This window comes from Symphalangus syndactylus, chromosome 22, assembly GCF_028878055.3.
Source record: "Symphalangus syndactylus isolate Jambi chromosome 22, NHGRI_mSymSyn1-v2.1_pri, whole genome shotgun sequence".
Classification (NCBI taxonomy): Eukaryota; Metazoa; Chordata; class Mammalia; order Primates; family Hylobatidae; genus Symphalangus; species Symphalangus syndactylus.
Window position 1 is genome coordinate 16832738 of NC_072444.2, and position 20798 is coordinate 16853535.

Here is a 20798-nt window from a genome sequence, read left to right on the forward strand (position 1 = left end):
CTTGAATTCCTGGGCTCAAGCAACCTTCCTGCCTCACCTTCCCAAATAGCTGGGACTACAGCTCACACCACCATGTCCAGCTAATTAAAAAAATATTTTGTAGCGATGGGGTCTTGCTATTTGCCCAGGCTGGTCTTGAACTCCTGGCCTCAAGTGATCCTCCCACCACGTCTCTGGAGTTACAGGAATGAGCCACTGCACCTGGCCTCTCATCTCTTTAATGGTATCCCAAAAAAGTGAAATTGGGTATATGATTGATATGATTTGGCTCTGTGTCCCCACCTAAATCCCATCTTGAATTGTACTCCCATAATTCCCACGTTGTGGGAGGGACCCAGTGGGAGATAATTTTAATCATGGGGGTGGTTTCCCCCATACTATTCTTGTGGTAGTGAATAAGTCTCATGAGATCTGATAGTTTTATCAGGGGTTTCCACTTTTGCATCTTCCTCATTTTCTCTTGCCGCCACCATGTAAGACGTGCCTTTTGCCTCCCGCCATGATTCTGAGGCCTCCCCAGCCATGTGGAGCTGTAAGTCCAATTAAACCTCTTTTTCTTACCAGTCTCAGTTATGTCTTTATCAGCAGCATGAAAACGGACTAATACAATGATAAATGGTTTTTGTTTGGTTAATTTTTTCTGTTTTTGTTTTTTTTTGAGATGGAGTTTCGCTCTTGTTGCCCAGGCTGGAGTGCAATGGTGTGATCTTGGCTCACTGCAACCTCCCCCTCCTGGGTTCAAGCAATTCTCCTGCCTCAGCCTCCTGAGTAGCTGGGATTACAGGCATGTGCCACCACACCTGGCTAATTTTTGTATTTTTAGTAGAGATGGGGTTTCTCCATGTTGGTCAGGCTGGTCTTGAACTCCCAACCTCAGGTGATCTGCCCACCTCAGCCTCCCAAAGTGCTGGGATTACAGGTGTGAGCCACCATGCCCAGCCATGTTTGGTTGGTTTTTAAAAAATTTTTATGAGTACGTAGTATGTGTATATATTTATGGAGTACATGATGGTATATGGTTTTCTGATGAATATCTGTTTATATTGCAGATTTAATATTCTATATGAAAGTCTCATTCATTCACAGAACATCAGCTCTTTACCAGGTAGGCTTTGATATGCTCAGCCACAGAATTAGAGGAGAATGGAGTAGGGGACTTGCTGGAGCGGCCGCATGATTTTTTTTTTTTTTTGGTCTACATTCTTTTGGGTAGGCATCCTTGTATCTTCTGTCAATGAAAAGAATCAAACTCTGTAAAATATTTGAAGAGGTTTATTCTGAGCCAAATATGAGTGACCAATGGCCAGTGACATGGCCCTCAGGAGATTCTGAGAATATGTGCCCAAGGTGGTCAGACTACAACTTGGTTTTATACATTTTAGGGAGACATAAGACATCAATCAATACATGTAAGATGTACATTGGTTGGGTCCAGAAAGGTGGGACAACTGGAACTGGGGGCTTCCAGGTCATAGGTGGATTCAGAGATTTTCTGATTGGCAATTGGTTGAAAGAGTTATTATCTAAAGACATGGCATCAGTGGAAAGAAATGTCTGGTTAAATAAGGGGTTGTGGAGACCAAGGTTTTATCAAGCAGATGAAGCCTCCAGGTATCAGGCTTCAGAGAGAATAGGTTGTAAATATTTCTCATCAGACTTAGAGCCTATCAGTCTTAAAGTCTGTGTTGATGTTAATGCTGGTCAGCTGGACCTGAATTTCAGAAGGAAGGAGGGAATAATGAGGCATATCTGAATCCCCCTTCCTATCATTACTTTTTCAGGTTAACTTTGGAATGCCCTTGACTGAGAGGGGGAGTCCATTCAGATGGTTGGGGGGTTTAGAATTTTATTTTTGGTTTATATTTCACTACCTTTTCCCTCCTGGTGGGCAAGGACTGTGGAGTTTTGGGAAAGTACATAATCTTCTTAAGAAGCATTATTTAACCTTCCCCCACGCAAAGGACATAGGGGTGGGGAAGCTGATTTGAATGTAAAAATGGAAAAAGGCAAGACTTCAACAAAGAGAATGTCGAGGGCTGTTTGACCTTCCCTTTCTGGACAGCATCCTTTGGCACAGTTTCAGTGCTCTTTGTCACCTGCTGGCAGGAGGCAGACACATTTTCCCAGAGCAGCAACATCCTTTATCCACAGACCATTTCAGAAGTGCTATCTCTAAATTGCCTGCCGAGGTGGAAGGCGGTTTTGCTAAAACTGTTGACAGAGCAAAGCTGCAGCCCGATCAAAATCCTGCTACTTGAAACTCCTGGGCTGTAGTTTTTGGAGGTTAGAAGAAGACCACAGTGGGCAGAAAGTGAGATTTCGTTGGAAGGAAGCATCCCTATGTTGTCTGGGCAAGATGGATGAAAACATAGCGATGGTGGAGCAGGGAGAGATTGCTCTGTTGAGAAACCCAGGCAATCTGTGGTTCCTTCGTCCAATATATTCGCTGTCCTGCAGTGATTGTTCACATTACAAATATGGCCATGTCGCCTGCTGTGTATAAAATCTTCATAAGCTCTGTAGCCTTGCCCACTGCCCTTGGGATAAAGCCCAGCCTCCTCAGCCTGGCACACAACATTCCTCACTATTTAGCATCCTTCTTACTGTCCCCCACCCTGCCTTTTATGGTCCAGCATCACTCAATTACTTCCAGTTGTCTCAACCACCATGGTGACTCCTCTGGGTTGATTTACTGCTCTGAAAGAATCTCCATTCATACTTGAGGTCACCTTTTCCAGGAAGTCTTCTTTGACCTTCTCTGGACTGTACTAGATGTCCCTTCTTTGTCTCTCCCACTAAAATGTGAGTTCTGTAAGGACAGGGATTGTGATGTTTAAATCTCATATCCCTCAGCACCTAGCATGGGGCCTGTTGGGTCCCCAGCCCTTGTTTGAGACACAACTTGGAATTCAAGCCCTTAGTGGGCAGGCTCATGCCCAAGGGGAAGCTGAGAGGAAGGGGCTGGGTGACACTTTGAAACTCCCCGATCATGAGTCACTCTTCCTTCCAAGCAGGAGTGAGGGGAGGGGTGGAGAAAGGCTGGAAGGAAACAGGAGTATTAAGAACTCACACCCCCACCCCAACAGAATCAACTACTGCATTTATGCTTTAGAATGTGCACCACATCATTGCCAAATGAATTTCCTTTCCATGGTTTCCTTTTTATCCACTCTGTTTTTTTCTTTGTTCGTTTGTTTTGTTTTTAAGAGATGGGGTCTCACTATGTTACTCAGGCTGATGAACTCCTGGGCTCAAGCAATCTGCCTGCCTTGGTCCTCCAAAGTGCTGGGATTACAGGTGTGAGCTCTGCTGTTGTTGTTGTTGTTGTTTTTAATTAAGAATTATTTAAAATAAAAGTAATATAAATACATGGTTTAAAAAATACTAAGAGTTTATGTAGATAGGCTTATAATGAAAAGCAGCAATCTTTTCATGCACGTCCGTGTGAAGAGACCACCAAACGGGCTTTGTGTGAGCAATAAAGCTTTTAATCACCTGGGTGCAGGCGGGCTGAGTCCGAAAAGAGAGTCAGCAAAGAGTGGTGGATTATCATTAGTTCTTATAGGTTTTGGGATAGGTGGTGGAGTTAGGAGCAATGTTTTGGGGGGCAGGGGGTGGAGCTCTCAAAGTACATTCTCAAGGGTAGGGAGAATTACAAAGAACCTTCTTAAGGGTGGTGGAGATTACAAAGTACCTTCTTAAGGGTGGGGGAGATTACAAAGTACATTGATCAGTTAGGGTGGGGCAGGAACAAATCACAGTGGTGGAATATTATCAGTTAAGGCTATTTTTACTTCTTTTGTGGATCTTCAGTTACTTCAGGCCACCTGGATGTATACGTGCAAGTCACAGGGGATGCGATGGCTTGGCTTGGGCTCAGGGGCCTGACAAATCTTCTGTCCCAACTCTTTGTAAACCTAATGCCCCAGCCTAGAGACAATGATTTTTTACCTTTTTAGCTATTTTTTTCTGATAGTTTTCTTCATATCTCTACCTTTCCTTCCTCCATCCCTCCCTCCCTCTCTCCCTCCTTCCCTCCCTCCCTCTCTGCCTCCTTCCCTCCCTCCTTTCCTTCCTCCCTTGCTTTCTTCCTTCCTTCCTCCCTTCCTTTCTTCCTTCCTTCCTCCCTTCCTTTCTTCCTCCCTTCCTTTCTTCCTTCCTCCCTTCCTTTCTTCCTTCCTTCCTTCCTCCCTTCCTTTCTTCCTTCCTTCCTTCCTCCCTTCCTTTCTTCCTTCCTCCCTTCCTTTTCTTCCAAGACAAAGTCTCGCTCTGTTGCCCAGGCTGGAGTGCAATGGCGAGATCATAGCCCACAGCCTCCAGCTCCTGGGTTCAAGCGCTTCTCCTGCCTCAGCCTCCCAGGTAGCTAGGACTATAGGTGTGAGCCACTGAAACCACCTTTGCAAAAATTATAGCAGTGAGAAAATTATGGCAGTGGGAGAGATCTGATATAGCCAACCTCCCCACTCTTGCCTTTAGTTTTCAAGTTGCCTTAATTATTCCTGGGCTTAGGCTGAGCTAACTCTGAAAGACATTTAGTTTATAGTTTAAATGATAATAGCCCTTCCCCAAAACTCAGCTGCCTTTGCAAAGCTAATGAAAGGCCACTGGGCTGGGGGAAGGGGAGCCTGAACTCTGCTAAGGTGTAGACATAAACGATTGCCAGCCATTATTCTGGAGGTCACAAGATATGCAACTTCCCCAGTTGCTCCTGCGAATAACATCACTATTGTAGATTGGCCTTTTGAGATACTTTTTCAAGTTTTTTGCATGTCTGACACCCATGGCTCCTCCTGGACCCGCCAGTCAATGGCTCCACTGCTCCTGTGACCCCACACAGGAGCAACCTAGTGCAAGAAGAGGCTTCAACTCCCTGTGATTTCATCTCTGACCCAACCAATCAGCAGCAAGCACCCATTACCTAGCCAGCCCCACCCCTTTCCCCAAACTGCCTTTGAAAAACTCCTAACCTAGGAGCCTTTGATGAGATTGACTTGAGTAATGACTTTGTCTCCCAAGTGGCAAGGCTGGCCTCATGTCTCTTCAACTCTTTCTTCACTGCAATGCCATGATTTTTGTTTGTGTGGTGGGCAGGAAGAACCCATTGGTGGTTACACCACCACATCCAGCTAATTTTTAAAGTTTTTGTAGAGACAGGGTCTCGCCACATTGCCCAGGATGATCGCGAACTCCTGGCCTCAAGCGATCCTCCTGCCTCAGCCTCCCAAAATGCTGGGATTACAGGTATGAGCCATGGTGCCCAGCCTCTGCTATTTCTTGATTTAACAAACTGAGATATTTAAGGTATACAGCTGACCACGTGACCCCCACCTGAAACTGATGGCTGCCCTTTGGAATAAGGTCAAACTCCTTAACAGGGCTAACCAGGCCTGCATCTTCTGACCCTTCCACCATGCTTATCTACTTCTTAATTTTATTTTGTTTTCCTTGTTCATGTACATTGTGAATTTTTACATCTTTAGAATACCCACCTCCTGGCATTTGTGCCATATATATTATCCCCTCCTCTGGATTGTGGGCTGGATGTTAATGCCTTGCTTCTATGGACTAAATTTGTCAAAAGTGGTGGACGGTCACTTTCATGACATCCCAAAGACTCTGGTTTCTGTCTTGCTTGCTTGTTCTAAGAGAAGTGAGCTGCCAGGTTGTAAACTGCCCTGTGGAGAGGCCCACATAGCAAGGAACTGAATAGTAACAGCAACAGCCCACAGTGAACTGAATCCTGCCACAAACTGTGAGTGAGCTTTGAAGTGGATCCACCGCCAGTCAAATCTTCAGATGAGACTGCAGCCCTTCCTGACATATTCATCGCCACTTTGTAAGAGATCTTGAGCCATAGGACCCGGCTCAGCCCAGAATCCTGCCCCGCAGAGACTGTGAGATGATAAGTATTTGTTGTCCTCCGCCACTAAATGTTGGAGTAACTTGCTATACAGCAATAGATAACTAATGTCACCATTATGCCATATAGTTTTCTATTCAGTCATAGAGTTTTCCTTATTATTTTTTTTCTTTTTTGAAATGGAGTCTCACTCTGTCACCCAGGCTGGAGTGCAGTGGTGCGATCTCAGTTCACTGCAACTTCTGTCTCCTGGGTTCAAGTGATTCTCCAGCCTTAGCCTCCTGAGTAGCTGGGATTACAGGCATGTGCCACCACACCTGGCTATTTTTTGTATTTTTTTACTAGAGACTGGGTTTTGTCATGTTGGCCAGGCTGGTCTTGAACTCCTGACTTCAGGTGATCCGTCCACCTCGGCCTCCCAGAGTATTGGTATTATAGGTGTGAGCCACCATGCCCAGCCTAACAATTTAATCTTCTTAACGCCTCTTTCCTGTACCCATCAAAAACTGTGTTTACAGGTTGGGCATTCCTTCCTTTCACATCTGTTCCTGTGCTCATATCACCATATACAAAATATTAAACACAGGCCGGGCGCAGTGGCTCACCCCTGTAATCCCAGCACTTTGGGAGGCCAAGGTGGGTGGATCATGAGGTTAGGAGATGGAGACCATCTTGGCTAACATGGTGAAACCCGTCTCTACTAAAAATACAAACAATTAGCCGGGTGTGGTGGCAGGGGCCTGTAGTCCCAGCTACTCGGGAGGCTGAGGCAGGAGAATGGCATGAACCCGGGAGGCGGAGCCTGCAGTGAGCCGAGATTGCGCCACTGCACTCCAGCCTGGGCGACAGAGCAAGACTCCGTCTCAAAAAAAAAAAAAAAAAAAAAATTAAACACATGAGAGACTTATTAGGCCATTCCATTTTTTTCCCATTATTTATTCTTGAACAGTGTTCTCTGGCTTTATTTCAGACACAGAGATCCAAAGTACCCCGAATATCTGTCAGTTATAGCTGTGCTCTCCTTCCTGCCAAAAGGAAACACTAAAGAGTCACATGGTTTACATGAGCAATTAGCAGCAGCGGGCCAGAGCAGCAGAAATATATATGCTTCTATTAATTTCCACGGGAATCTGGGACTGTGCTTTAGGGTCCTAAAAAACACAGACAGTGCTGGACAATAGAACACACGCTTGGCCGGGCCCAGTGCCTCATGCCTGTAATCCCAGCACTTTGGGAGGCCAAGGTGGGTGGATCACCTGAGGTCGGGAGTTCAAGACCAGCCTGACCAACATGGAGAAACCCCCGTCTCTACTAAAAATACAAAATTAGCCATGCGTGCTGGCACATGCCTGTAATCCCAGCTACTAGGGAGGCTGAGGCAGGAGAATCGCTTGAACTTGGGAGGCGGAGGTTGCGGTGAGCCGAGATCACGCCATTGCACTCTAGCCTGGGCAACAAGATCAAAATTCTGTCTCAAAAAAAAAAAAAAAAAAAAAGAACATAAGCTGCTCCAAAAATGCATGTCCTCCGTCTGTGCTGTGTTCTGCACAATGGGGCTGCAAAGTGAAAGTGCTTTTATTGCCTCTCTCCAGGCAAATGAGTATTGTTCTTCCAAGAGGCCATTGTTGAAGAATCTCTAGAATCCTTTGAGAAAGGCTGAGGCAGAATGGCGTGAACCCGGGAGGCAGAGCTTGCAGTGAGCTGAGATCACGCCATTGCACTCCAGCCTGGGCAACAGAGCGAGACTCCGTCTCAAAAAAATAACAAGCCGGGCGTGGTGGCTCACGCCTGTAATCCCAGCACTTTGGGAGGCCGAGGCGGGCAGATCACAAGGTCAAGAGATCGAGACCATCCTGGCCAACATGGTGAAACCCTGTCTCTATTAAAAGTATAAAAATTAGCTGAGCGTGGTGGCGGGCGCATGTAGTTCCAGCTACTTGGGAGGCTGAGGCAGGAGAATCACTTGAACCCGGGAGGTGGAGGTTGCAGTGAGCCGAGATCATGCCATTGCACTCCAGCCTGGGCGACAGAGTGAGTCGCCGTCTCAAAAAATTAATAATAATAATAATAATAATAAATAATAATAATTGTGAAAAGAATGTATAGGCTGGATGCAGTGGCTTATGCCTGTAATCCCAGTACTTTGGCAGGCCGAGGCAGGCAGATCACTTGAGGTCAGGAGTTCGAGACCAGCCTGACCAACATGGTGAAACCCTGTCTCTACTAAAAATACAAAAATTAGACGGGCGTGGTGGCGGGCGTTTGTAATCCTAGCTCCTCGGGAGGCTGAGGCAGGAGAATCGCTTGAACCCTGGAGGCAGAGCCTGCAGTGAGCCGAGATCACGCCACTGCACTCCCGCCTGGGCAACAGAGGGAGACTCTATCTCAAAAAAAAAAAAAAAAAAAAAGGCTGTAAAACACTGCTGCTTGTTTGCAAAAACAAATCCATCCTTAAAAAAAACAAAATCTGTCACCCTTGTTGAGGGTTAACAGCCAAGATTTACGGAGAATTTACTGAGGGTCAAACTCTGGGCCTTTATTTTATTTTTTTGTGATGGAGCTTCACTTTTGTTGCCCAGGCTGGAGTGCAGTGGCATAATCTCAGCTCACTGCAACCTCTGCCTCCTGGGTTCAAGCGATTCTCCTGCCTCAGCCTCCTGCGTAGCTGGGATTACAGGTGCCCGCCACCATGCCCAGCTAATTTTTTGTATTTTTAGTAGAGACAGGGTTTCGCCATGTTGGTCAGGCTGGTCTTGAACTCTTGACCTCAGGTCATCCACCTGCCTTGGCCTCCCAAAGTGCTGGGATTACAGGGGTGAGCCACCATGTCTAGCCAACACTAGGCCTTTAAAATTGCATTATTTCATTCAATCCTTGCCACAATCCTAGGGGCTGGATACTATCATCCCCATTCTGCAGATGAGGAAATTGAGTCTTAGAATAATGAAATAACTTGCCCAAAGTCACAAAGTTTGGAGGCTGTTCAACCCCAAAGTGCAAACCTTTAATGGTTATGTTATACTCTTTTTTCTTTTATATTGTTGTTATTAATTTTTTTAATGTTTTGGAAATTAAAAAACAGATATGTGCAAAGAAGAAAATGTCAATCATTCATATTTCCAACAAGCAGATTAATAACTGATAGCCAGATTTTCCTCCAGCTTCCTCTTTTTTTAGATTTCTCCACCCGCCTTTGCTGAGAACATTCAGAGGAGTGTGCTGAAGGCCCCCAAAGCCATTTCTTTTTGTTTTATTTATTTGTTCGTTTATTTTGAGATGGAGTCTCACTCTGTCACCCAGGCTGGCAAGCAGTGGTGCAATCTTGGCTCACTGCAACCTCTGCCTCTGGGTTCAAGTGATTCTCCTGCCTCAGCCTCCTGAGTAGCTGGGATTACAGGCATGCACCACGACACCCGGCTGATTTTTTGTATTTTTAGTACAGACAGGGTTTTGCTATGTTGGAGAGGCTGGTCTCGAATTCTTGACCTCAAGTCAGGAGTGACCTACCTGCCTCGGCCTCCCAAAGTGCTAGGATTATAGGTGTGAGCCACTGTGCCTGGCCTCTTGTTGTTTTAGAGACAGTATCTCCCTCTGTTGCCCAGGCTAGAGTGCAGTGATGCAATCATGGCCCACTGTGGCCCTGAACTCCTGGCCTCAAGAGATCCGTCTGCTTCAGCCTCCTGAGTAGCTGGGACCACAGGCAAACACCATAAGGCCAGGCTAATTTAATGTATTTAGCTTATTTTATTATTTAATTAATTAATTTAATTAATTTATTTAATTAACTATTTGTTTAATTTATTTTAGAGACAGAATCTCACTATGTTTACTTGGCTGGTCTTGAATTCCTGACCTCAAAAGGTCCTCTTACCTCAGCCTCCCACAGTGTTGGGATTATAGGTGTGAGCCACTGTGCTCAGCCACCAAAGCCATTTCTAAAGAAAGTCAGGCCGGGCATGGTGGCTCACGCCTGTAATCCTAGCACTTTGGGAGGCTGAGGTGGGTGGATCACGAGGTCAGGCGTTCAAGACGAGCCTAGCCAAGATGGTAAAACCCCGTCTCTACTAAAACTACAAAAATTAGCCAGGCGCGGTGGCAGGCGCCTGTAATCCCAGCTACTCGGGAGGCTCAGGCAGGAGAATCCCTTGAACCCGGGCAGCAGAGGTTGCAGTGAGCCGAGATCGCACCACTACACTTCAGCCTGGGTGACAGAGTGAGACCCCATCTCAAAAAAAAAACAAAAACAAAAACAAAAAACAGGCAGAATGGAGTTGTGTGTCATATAGCCAGGCTGGAATGACTGGGATGCTCCCAAGATGCCAGCAGGTAAGTGTGAGTGTGTTGTGGCAAAGCCATTCTCATCAGGTGGCAACACTGGATCAGGGTGGAAAGGGCTTCCAGGGAAGGGGCGATGTCCACTTGGGTGCCCCTAGCTACTTGCTTGCCCTGGGAACAGGAAACCTAAGCTGTATTCTTACCCCACCCAATGAGCCAGCCCCAAGACCAACTCCTCCTGGGAGGGCTCCTGGAGCTGTCATCCCCCTCCAGAGGACCCACCCTGGCTCCTTCCTTATTCAGTCCTGACCTTCCTAATTTTGTACATGTGTGATAACCAATGCACCCATGAAAGGAACAGTCCCTCCCTGTCCTCACACTCCAGACAGCAGCAGGCTCCCCGACACACCCACCTGCCAGTTGGTTCTGCCTGGATCACAGTGTGCACTCCTGTGCATTAGACCTGTGTACACCTCTCTCTCTCTCAATCTGTCAAGCTGGGAGTTCAAGGGCAGAGGCTGTTTTTCTCTGCAATATTTAGCATATTTGACATATAAAACATAATCAGTAAATTGAGACATCAGTTATGGGGGAATGGAAAAAAATCCTTGGAATCCTTGTTGTTATTGTTTTTGAGACTGAGTCTCACTCTGTCACCCACGCTGGAGGGCAATGGCACAATCTCAGCTCACTGCAACCTCCACCTCCTGGGTTCAAATGATTCTCCTGCCTCAGCCTCCTGAGTAGTTGGGATTACAGGCGCCTGCCACCACGCCCGGCTAATTTTTGTACTTTTTAGTAGAGACAGGGTTTCACTATGTTGGCCAGGCTGGTCTCGAACTCCTGACCTCAGGTGATCTGTCCTCCTCGGCCTCCCAAAGTGCTGGGATTACAAGCGTGAGCCACCGCGCCCGGCCCAGACAGATCTAGTTCTGATTCCAGTTCTGCCACATTAGCTGTGTGACTTTGGGTGAGCAACTCAATCACTCTGAGCTTCGAGTTGCTTATTGCTAAATTGAGAACACTAATAATTAACCTTTGAGTTTGATAATGAGGACTGAACGGGTTCATATATGTCACACACCTTAGTGTAGTGCATGGCAAAAAGCATACAATGTTTCCGGACCACACAGTGGGGCCTGGATTCTGTTCTGAGCTTTGCCATTGTCCTAGAGCAGGGTATTCAACTTCTCCAAAGCCCAGTGCTCTCATGTGTGAAATGGGGGCATCTCCACACCCACCTCACAGAACTGTGGAGCACGTTAAACTTAAAATGATGCACACAAAAGTACCTGACACACAGTAGCTACTGAGAGAAACCTTTGTTACACTGTCTAGACAAACCATGCCTGACCCTTTATACTCTGGAATCTCCCGGTGCTCAGGTCTATAATGAGACAAAAACACACTCTAGGATGGTTATTGGCAGTTAGGTCCAGCCCAGGGGAGCTGCGCGTTTAGAGAATGCTGGGGCAAGTTGCCCAAAACCTCAGCTCTCCACACCATAAGGTCCATGGTTCCAAGGTACTCATTTCCTCTCCGAACAGAAAGAGCCGAGGTCTTGCTATAAAGACAAATCACGCTGTCCCTCCTAAGAGCTGCAAGCAAGGATAGAGACAGAGCAAGACACACGCTTTGATCCAGGATGTTCTGTGATGTTTATAATTAGAAAAGTTGCTCGGAACAGGATAGAACCTTGGGAAGGCTGCTGGGGAAGCAGTCCAGACTAGGCTGGACTTTGAAAGAGGGCCCACAGGAAGGGAAGGAAAGGGGGCGGGGGGGCGGCAGTGTTCTAAGTCACAAGGCAGATTGCTAGGAGGGGTGCTGACCCAGGCTGGAGTGTAATTTGGAAACATCATCTTTGCCCAGCCCCTGTAGGGCTGGGGCCCACTGGGCAGGTGTCCCCAGGGCTGTGAGACATCTTTATGAAGTTCTCCAGGTGGCTGTCACAGGCAGTGGGCATTCTCTGGCTGTCACTGGGTCTTCTGCAGGTCCTCGGGCCCAAACGAGGAGGGCAGCAGCTCCTGGACCGTCATGACAATATACGTGCCATCTGGCTTGGTCATGTACACAGGCCAGTTGGTGCCAAACTGGAAAAGAGGCAAAGCTGGCGTGAGACGCAGCGTGGCTGAGGGGGCTGAGACGGACTGGGTCTGAGTCTGACTGCCACTCACTGTCTAATGTTCCTCTCTTTGCCTTGATTTTCTCATCTGTAAAATGGGAATGACCATAATTGTACCTGGATCATAGCGCTGCAGGGAGGAGGAAATGAAAGAATGCTGTGAAACTGAACAGTGTATGGCATATTGTGAACAGGCACCATTCAAGACTCACCCAGGGCTTTATAAGAGCAACAGCTAACCCCTGGAACCAGACCTTCTTCTGCTATGACAAATAACAACTAACACCCACTTCCCTTACAGTATCCCCTTTACGCCTCATACCAGGAGAACTTGCAGGCCTGCTACATACACTCAGTGTATTACTCTGTTCTCAAGCTGCTAATAAAGACATACCAGAGACTGGGCAATTTATAAAGAAAAGAGGTTTAGGCTGGGTGTGATGGCTGACGCCTGTACTCCCAGCACTTTTGGGAGGCCGAGGCAGGCGGATCTCCTGAGGTCAGGAGTTCGAGACCAGCCTGGCCAACATGGTGAAACCTCATCTCTACTAAAAATACAAAAATTAGCCAGGCGTGGTGGCGAGCACCTGTAATCCCAGCTACTCAGAAGGCTGAGGCAGGAGAATCTCTGGAACCCGGGAGGCAGATGTTGCAGTGAACCAAGATCATGCCACTGCACTCCAGCCTGGGCCATAGAGCAAGATTCAGTTGCAAAAAAAAAAAAAAAAAAGAAAGAAAGAAAGAAAAGAAAAGAAGTTTAATGGACTCACAGTTCCACATGGCTGGGGAAGCCTCACAACCATGGCGGAAGATGAAGGAAGAGCAAAGGGATGTCTTACCTGGCAGCAGGCAAGAGAGGACTTGTGTGAGGGAACTCCCATTTATAAAACCATCAGATCCTTCCTTCCTTCCTTCCTTCCTTCCTTCCTTCCTTCCTTCCTTCCTTCCTTCCTTCCTTCCTTCCTTCCCTCCCTCCCTCCCTCCCTCCCTCCCTCCCTCCCTCCCTCCCTCCCTTCTTTCTTTCTTTCTTTCTTTCTTTCTTTCTTTCTTTCTTTCTTTCTTTCTTTCTTTCTTTCTTTCTTTCTTTCTTTCTTTCTTTCTTTCTTTCTTTCTTTCTTTCTTTCTTTCTTTCTTTCCCTCTCTGGCCCAGGCTGCAATCTACTCGGTTTGCTGCTGCCCGCGCCGCGGACTGCCTGGGACTGCCGGCGCGCTGCCGGCCTTTTCTCCTTTGGATGCAGGCACGCGTTCGCCATCTTGGCCACGCTGGTCGCCAGCTCCTGACGCCGAGTGCTCTGCCCGCCTCAGCCTCCCGAGGTACTGGGACTACAGACGGAGTCTCGCTCACCCAGGGCTCGGTGTTGCCCGGGCTGGAGTGCGGTGACGTGGTCTGGCCTCGCGGCAGCCTCTACCCCCCGGCCGCCTGCCTTGGCCTGCCAGGGTGCTGGGATTGCAGCCCCTGCCCGGCCGCCGCCCCATCTGGAAGGTGGGGAGCGCCTCTGCCCGGCCACCCACCGTCTAGGACGTGAGGAGCGCCTCTGCCCGGCCGCCCCGTATGGGAAGTGAGGAGCGCCTCTGCCCGGCCGCCCCGTATGGGAAGTGAGGAGCGCCTCTGCCCGGCCACCCACCGTCTGGGAAGTGAGGAGCGCCTCTGCCCGGCCACCCACCGTCTGGGAAGTGAGGAGCGCCTCTGCCCGGCCACCCACCGTCTGGGAAGTGAGGAGCGCCTCTGCCCGGCCACCCACCGTCTGGGAAGTGAGGAGCGCCTCTGCCCGGCCACCCACCGTCTGGGAAGTGAGGAGCGCCTCTGCCCGGCCGCCCCGTCTGGGAAGTGAGGAGCGCCTCTGCCCGGCCACCCACCGTCTGGGAAGTGAGGAGCGCCTCTGCCCGGCCACCCACCGTCTGGGAAGTGAGGAGTGCCTCTGCCCGACCACCCACCGTCTGCGAAGTGAGGAGCGCCTCTGCCCGGCCGCCCCGTCTGGGAAGTGAGGAGCGCCTCTGCCCGGCCACCCATCGTCTGGGAAGTGAGGAGCGCCTCTGCCCGGCCTCCCATCGTCTGGGAGGTGAGGAGCGCCTCTGCCCGGCCGCCCCGTCTGGGAGGAAGTGAGGAGCGCCTCTGCCCGGCCGCCCCATCCGGGAAGAAGTGAGGAGCGCCTCTGCCCGGCCGCCCCATCTGGGAAGTGAGGAGCGCCTCTGCCCGGCCGCCCCGTCCGGGAAGAAATGAGGAGCGCCTCTGCCCGGGCGCCCCATCCGGGAAGAAGTGAGGAGTGCCTCTGCCCGGCCGCCCCATCCGGGAAGAAGTGAGGAGCGCCTCTGCCCGGCCACCCATCGTCTGGGAGGTGAGGAGCGCCTCTGCCCGGCCACCCACCGTCTGGGAAGTGAGGAGTGCCTCTGCCCGACCACCCACCGTCTGCGAAGTGAGGAGCGCCTCTGCCCGGCCGCCCCGTCTGGGAAGTGAGGAGCGCCTCTGCCCGGCCACCCATCGTCTGGGAAGTGAGGAGCGCCTCTGCCCGGCCTCCCATCGTCTGGGAGGTGAGGAGCGCCTCTGCCCGGCCGCCCCGTCTGGGAGGAAGTGAGGAGCGCCTCTGCCCGGCCGCCCCATCCGGGAAGAAGTGAGGAGCGCCTCTGCCCGGCCGCCCCATCTGGGAAGTGAGGAGCGCCTCTGCCCGGCCGCCCCGTCCGGGAAGAAATGAGGAGCGCCTCTGCCCGGGCGCCCCATCCGGGAAGAAGTGAGGAGTGCCTCTGCCCGGCCGCCCCATCCGGGAAGAAGTGAGGAGCGCCTCTGCCCGGCCACCCATCGTCTGGGAGGTGAGGAGCGCCTCTGCCCGGCCACCCACCGTCTGGGAAGTGAGGAGCGCCTCTGCCCGGCCGCCCCGTCTGGGAAGTGAGGAGCGCCTCTGCCCGGCCGCCCCGTCTGGGAAGTGAGGAGCGCCTCTGCCCGGCCACCCACCGTCTGGGAAGTGAGGAGCGCCTCTGCCCGGCCACCCACCGTCTGGGAAGTGAGGAGCGCCTCTGCCCGGCCACCCACCGTCTGGGAAGTGAGGAGCGCCTCTGCCCGGCCACCCACCGTCTGGGAAGTGAGGAGCGCCTCTGCCCGGCCACCCACCGTCTGGGAAGTGAGGAGCGCTTCTGCCCGGCCGCCCCGTCTGGGAAGTGAGGAGCGCCTCTGCCCGGCCACCCATCGTCTGGGAAGTGAGGAGCCCCTCTGCCCGGCCACCCATCGTCTGGGAAGTGAGGAGCGCCTCTGCCCGGCCACCCATCGTCTGGGAAGTGAGGAGCGCCTCTGCCCGGCCTCCCATCGTCTGGGAGGTGAGGAGCGCCTCTGCCCGGCCGCCCTGTCCGGGAGGAAGTGAGGAGCGCCTCTGCCCGGCCGCCCCGTCCGGGAGGAAGTGAGGAGCGCCTCTGCCCGGCCGCCCCGTCCGGGAGGAAGTGAGGAGCGCCTCTGCCCGGCCGCCCCGTCCGGGAGGAAGTGAGGAGCGCCTCTGCCCGGCCGCCCCGTCCGGGAGGAAGTGAGGAGCGCCTCTGCCCGGCCGCCCCGTCCGGGAGGAAGTGAGGAGCGCCTCTGCCCGGCCGCCCCGTCTGGGAAGTGAGGAGCGCCTCTGCCCGGCTGCCCCGTCCGGGAAGAAATGAGGAGAGCCTCTGCCCGGGCGCCCCATCCGGGAAGAAGTGAGGAGCGCCTCTGCCCGGCCGCCCCATCTGGGAAGAAGTGAGGAGCGCCTCTGCCCGGCCACCCACCGTCTGGGAAGTGAGGAGCGCCTCTGCCCGGCCGCCCCGTCTGGGAAGAAGTGAGGAGTGCCTCTGCCCGGCCGCCCCGTCCGGGAAGAAGTGAGGAGCGCCTCTGCCCGGCCGCCCCGTCCGGGAAGAAGTGAGGAGCGCCTCTGCCCGGCCGCCCCGTCGGGAAGAAGTGAGGAGCGCCTCTGCCCGGCCGCCCCATCTGGGAGGTGAGGAGCGCCTCTGCCCGGCCACCCATCGTCTGGGAGGTGAGGAGCGCCTCTGCCCGGCTGCCCCATCTGGGAAGTGAGGAGTGCCTCTGCCCGGTCACCCATCGTCTGGGAGGTGAGGAGCGCCTCTGCCCGGCCGCCCATCGTCTGGGAAGTGAGGAGCGCCTCTGCCCGGCCACCCATCGTCTGGGAAGTGGGGAGCGCCTCTGCCCGACCACCCATCGTCTGGGAAGTGAGGAGCGCCTCTGCCCGGCCACCTATCGTCTGGGAAGAAGTGAGGAGCGTCTCTGCCTGGCCGCCCCGTCTGGGAAGTGAGGAGCCCCTCTGCCCGGCCGCCCCGTGTCTGGGTAGAAGTGAGGAGCTCCTCTGCCTGGCCGCTCCGTCTGGGAGGTCTACCACGGAGGCCAGAAGCAATGTGGGGGCTGGACGTGGTGGCTCACGCCTGTGGTCCCGGCACTCTGGGGGGCGAGGCGGGTTGATCACTTCGGGCTAGGAGTTCGAGACCAGTCTGGCCAACTTGGCGAAACATGAAGAATACAACAGACAAACCAACCAACCAACTCAATGACAACAAAACAGGTCTACCCTGGAGTCATACTCTAATTTTTTCTATTTTCCTCCCTTTCTGATCCTTTATCCCACTTTCTTTTTCTTCCTCTTCCTTCTCCCTCTTCTTTGTCAAATAGAGGATTGAGTTATTATCACTGATCCATATAAAGTCCCTCTCTCATTTATTTTAACTCCCACCCCCATTTCTATTCCCCGACTTCCCATGTGCAACCTTCCTAATATGTTTGATACGCATCTTTTTGTTTGTATGTATTTTTAGAAAATGTTTATTGTTTTTGTATGCAAAAAAAATTAATAAAAAAAAAATTAAAAAAAAAAAAAAAAAAAAAAACCATCAGATCTCATGAGACTTATTCACTATCATGAGAACAGCATGGGAAAGACCCGCCCCCATGATTCAATTGCCTCCCACCAGGTCCCTCACATGACATGTGGGAATTGTGGGAATTATGGGAGCTACAATTCAAGAAGAGAGTTGAGTGGGGACACAGCCAAACCATACCACATAGATACTGCACATGTATGGTTTCATTATCTACCCCGTGAGGTAGGTGCTTTCATGATGCCCATTTTACTGAGGAGGAAACTGAGGCTTAGCAGGGTAAAGTCAGCAAAGAAAAATTTGTCTCTTGATCTTTCTCCTGTACTATGAGGAGCACTGTTTGTTTGCTGTGTGGCCTTGGGAAAATGATAACTTTCTGGGGCTCACTCAGTGTCTTGGTCCATGGATTGGTTTTAGGGATGGGAGAATGTAGGATGGTAGGCAAGAGGTTAATCAGCAGTGGCATCATGACAAGAGCCCTGGAGGTGGGGTCAACAGACCCAAGCTCTTCCTGGCCAGGTATTGTGAGATGCAGAAATGATTCATGTAAAGCATCTCTATGCACATAGTAGGTGTTCAATTAATAGATGCCATTCTTATCGATTATGTTGGTAGCCAGTGACTGCTCAGGTCTGCAGCCTCCTGTTCTTCCACACTTCTCTCTGAATCACCAAGTTATTCCCAGGCACACTCAATCTTCTGGCTTTTTTAGAATTAATGTTTTAAGGAAGGAAATTTTTCTGCTTGACAGGCTCTGCCTGAGGGTAGGTACGGATGAAAGTTGAGCGGAGGGCGAGTTTACGTGCCAGGTCCCTGGCCACAGCGCCTCATCTCTTATTATTTGCATTCTGGTTCCAGTTTCGCCCCTGCCTCCTTCAGCTTTTTCATCTGCCTTCTCTCGTTTGCCAACATCCAATCTGTTTGGAGAAAACAGCACTGAGCAATTGGACCACGTCGGGGCCTTGGGAGCCAGGGACTTGGCACCCTGTCGTGGCTTCCTTATATGACCTTCGACATTTCCACCGTGCAGGGCAGCTATTTCTGCCCCTCTCAAGTGAGACAAATTCCACCGTGTAAATTCACTGCTTTCCCGGTGGTATGTTTTTGGATTTGGGAAATGTGTCTGATTTGCACTCCTGGCAGGAAGCAGGAGGAAGATGGAAGTGTCTGCATCCCCAGATGCTTTGAAACCCCACGGCACAAAAACAAAGCTAAAACAACCCCCTTTCTCCCAAAACACAACTCCAAAAGCAGAAACTCCCACGGTACAAGCAGCATCCACATGCCAAAGTACCATTATGTTTCCTCCACGGCTGAAAATAATTTTGTCCAACTTACAGAACCACAAAGACAGAGAGGCAGCCGTGAGGAGCACGGGCTTCAAAGTCAGCCTGATGGACCATGGATACCCGTATGTCACCGCTTGGCAGGGGGCCCTTCAGTAAGTCATTTTACTCCTCTGAGCCTCAGAGTGGTCACAGGGAAATGGGAATAATGACGTGCACTTCACTCAGTCTCGGGGAGGGGATTAAACAAGATGCTGTAGGTATGTATGTATTTTTTTTTTTGAGACGGAGTCTTGCTCTGTCGCCCAGGCTGGAGTGCAGTGGCTCGATCTCGGCTCACTGCAAGCTCCGCCTCCCGGGTTCACGCCATTCTCCTGCCTCAGCCTCTCTGAGTAGCTGGGACTACAGGCACCCGCCACCACGCCCGGCTAATTTTTTGTATTTTTAGTAGAGACGGGGTTTCACCGTGGTCTCGATCTCCTGACCTTGTGATCCGCCCGCCTCGGCCTCCCAAAGTGCTGGGACTACAAGCGTGAGCCACCGCGCCCGGCCTGGTATGTATGTATTTTTGAGACCAGATCTCGCTCTGTCGCCCAGGCAGGAGTGCAGTGGCTTGATCACGGCTCACTGCAGCCTTGACCTCCTAGGCTCTAGTGATCCTCCTACCTCAGCCTCTGGAGCAGCTGGGACCACAGGCACGCACCACTACACCTTGCTAATTTTTAAATTGTTTGAAGGGACCGGGTTTTACTATGTGGCCCAGGCTGGTTTTGAATTCCTGGGCTAAAGTGATCCTCCTGCCTCAGTCTCCCACAGTGCAGGGCTTACAGGTGTAAGCCACCATGCCCACAAGATGCTGTATTTCGAGGGGCTCTTGGTATTATGCTGGGCTCAGGGTCTGTGGGATTCTCTAATCTTTTGGGACTCTAGAGGACACAGATCTTTTTGAGAATCTGCAATACTTACTGACATTCCCCTTTCCCCAAACGTACATATAAACATGAAAACCTTCCCCTGAGCCTGGATTAAGAACCCATGATCTAAACTATCCCTTCGTTTTCATTTTTTTGTTTTGTTTTATTCCTTTTTTTTTTTTTTTTTTTGTGGAGAACAGGTCTCGCTATGTTGCCCAGGCGGGTCTCGAACTCCTGGGCTCAAGCGATCCTCCTGCCTCTGCCTCCCTAACTGCTGGGATTATAGGCTGAACCACCACACCCGGCCTACCCTTTTGTTTTTAGAGTTTAAGAAATTGCAGGCCGGGCACGGTGGCTCAAGCCTGTAATCCCAGCACTTTGGGAGGCCGAGGCGGGTGGATCACGAGGTCAGGAGATCGAGACCATCCTGGCTAACACGGTGAAACCCCGTCTCTACTAAAAAATGCAAAAAAATTAGCCGGGCGTGCTGGCGGGCGCCTGTGGTCCCAGCTACTCGGGAGGCTGAGGCAGGAGAATGGCGTGAACCCAGGAGGTGGAGGTTGCGGTGAGCCGAGATCGCGCCACCGCACTCCAGCCTGGGGGACAGAGAAAGACTCCGTCTCAAAAAAAAAAAAAAAAAAAAAGAAATTGCAGCCTTCCGTCAAGAGGACTTTTATAAAAAGTCCTTCAAGTCTCTTCTTGAAAATATCCAATGGCTTACCTTGATTCTCTTTTTTCCCAATGTATATAATGTGATAAAATATATATAATGTAAGATTTGCCATTTTAACCATGTTTAAGTGTACACTTCAGGCTGGGCACGGTGGCTCACGCCTGTAATCCCAGCACCTTGGGAGGCCGAGGTAGGCAGATCACAAGGTCAGGAGTTCGAGACCATCCTGGCCAACATGGTGAAACCCGGTCTCTACTAAAAATACAAAAATTAGCCTGGCATGGTAGCTGGTGCCTGTAGTCCCAGCTACTCAGGAGGCTGAGGCAGGAGAATCGCTTGAACTCGGGAGGCGGAGGTTGCAGTGAGCTGAGACTGCCACTGCATTCCAGCCTGGGCAACAGAGTGAGACTCCGTCTCAAAAAAAAAAAGAAAAAGTGTACACTTCAGTTTCCTTTATTTTGGAATAAAATGTACCCTTTGTCCCATGGCCAGGCCCCATGTGATCTGGCCCCTGCCCACCCCTCTGACTTCAATCCCATTGCTTTCCTTCCACTTAGCAGGCCCTAGCCCTCTTGAGGCCTTCTTGCCTCTTCTCAAATTCACCAAGGGTCTGAACTTGCTGGTTCTGAATCTCCTTTTTTAGACCTTTGTCTGTCTCATTTTTTTTTCTCATTATTTATATTTCTGCTCAAATGTCATGCTCAAAAAGAGGGCCTTCCTGGACATCTAAAGCAGGGGTTGGCAAACCTTTTTCTGTTAAGGACCAGATACTAAATATCTTAGGTTTAGAGGCCATGTGGCCTTTGTCGTAATGGCTCACCTCTGCTGTGTCAGGGCA

The 20798-nt window shown here is 50.9% G+C and overlaps 1 protein-coding gene across 1 annotated transcript in view; it reads right to left on the reverse strand.

Moving 5' to 3' along the window:
- Positions 1 to 11774: 11774 nt before the first annotated feature.
- The window catches only part of CDA (cytidine deaminase), a 35288-nt gene continuing 26264 nt past the window's right edge, over positions 11775 to 20798 (reverse strand). The window contains exon 4 of the mRNA XM_055261556.2: positions 11775 to 12225. Within this exon, the coding sequence (XP_055117531.1) occupies positions 12109 to 12225 (117 nt within the window). The 3' untranslated portion in view covers positions 11775 to 12108. The remainder of the gene's footprint in view (positions 12226 to 20798) is intronic.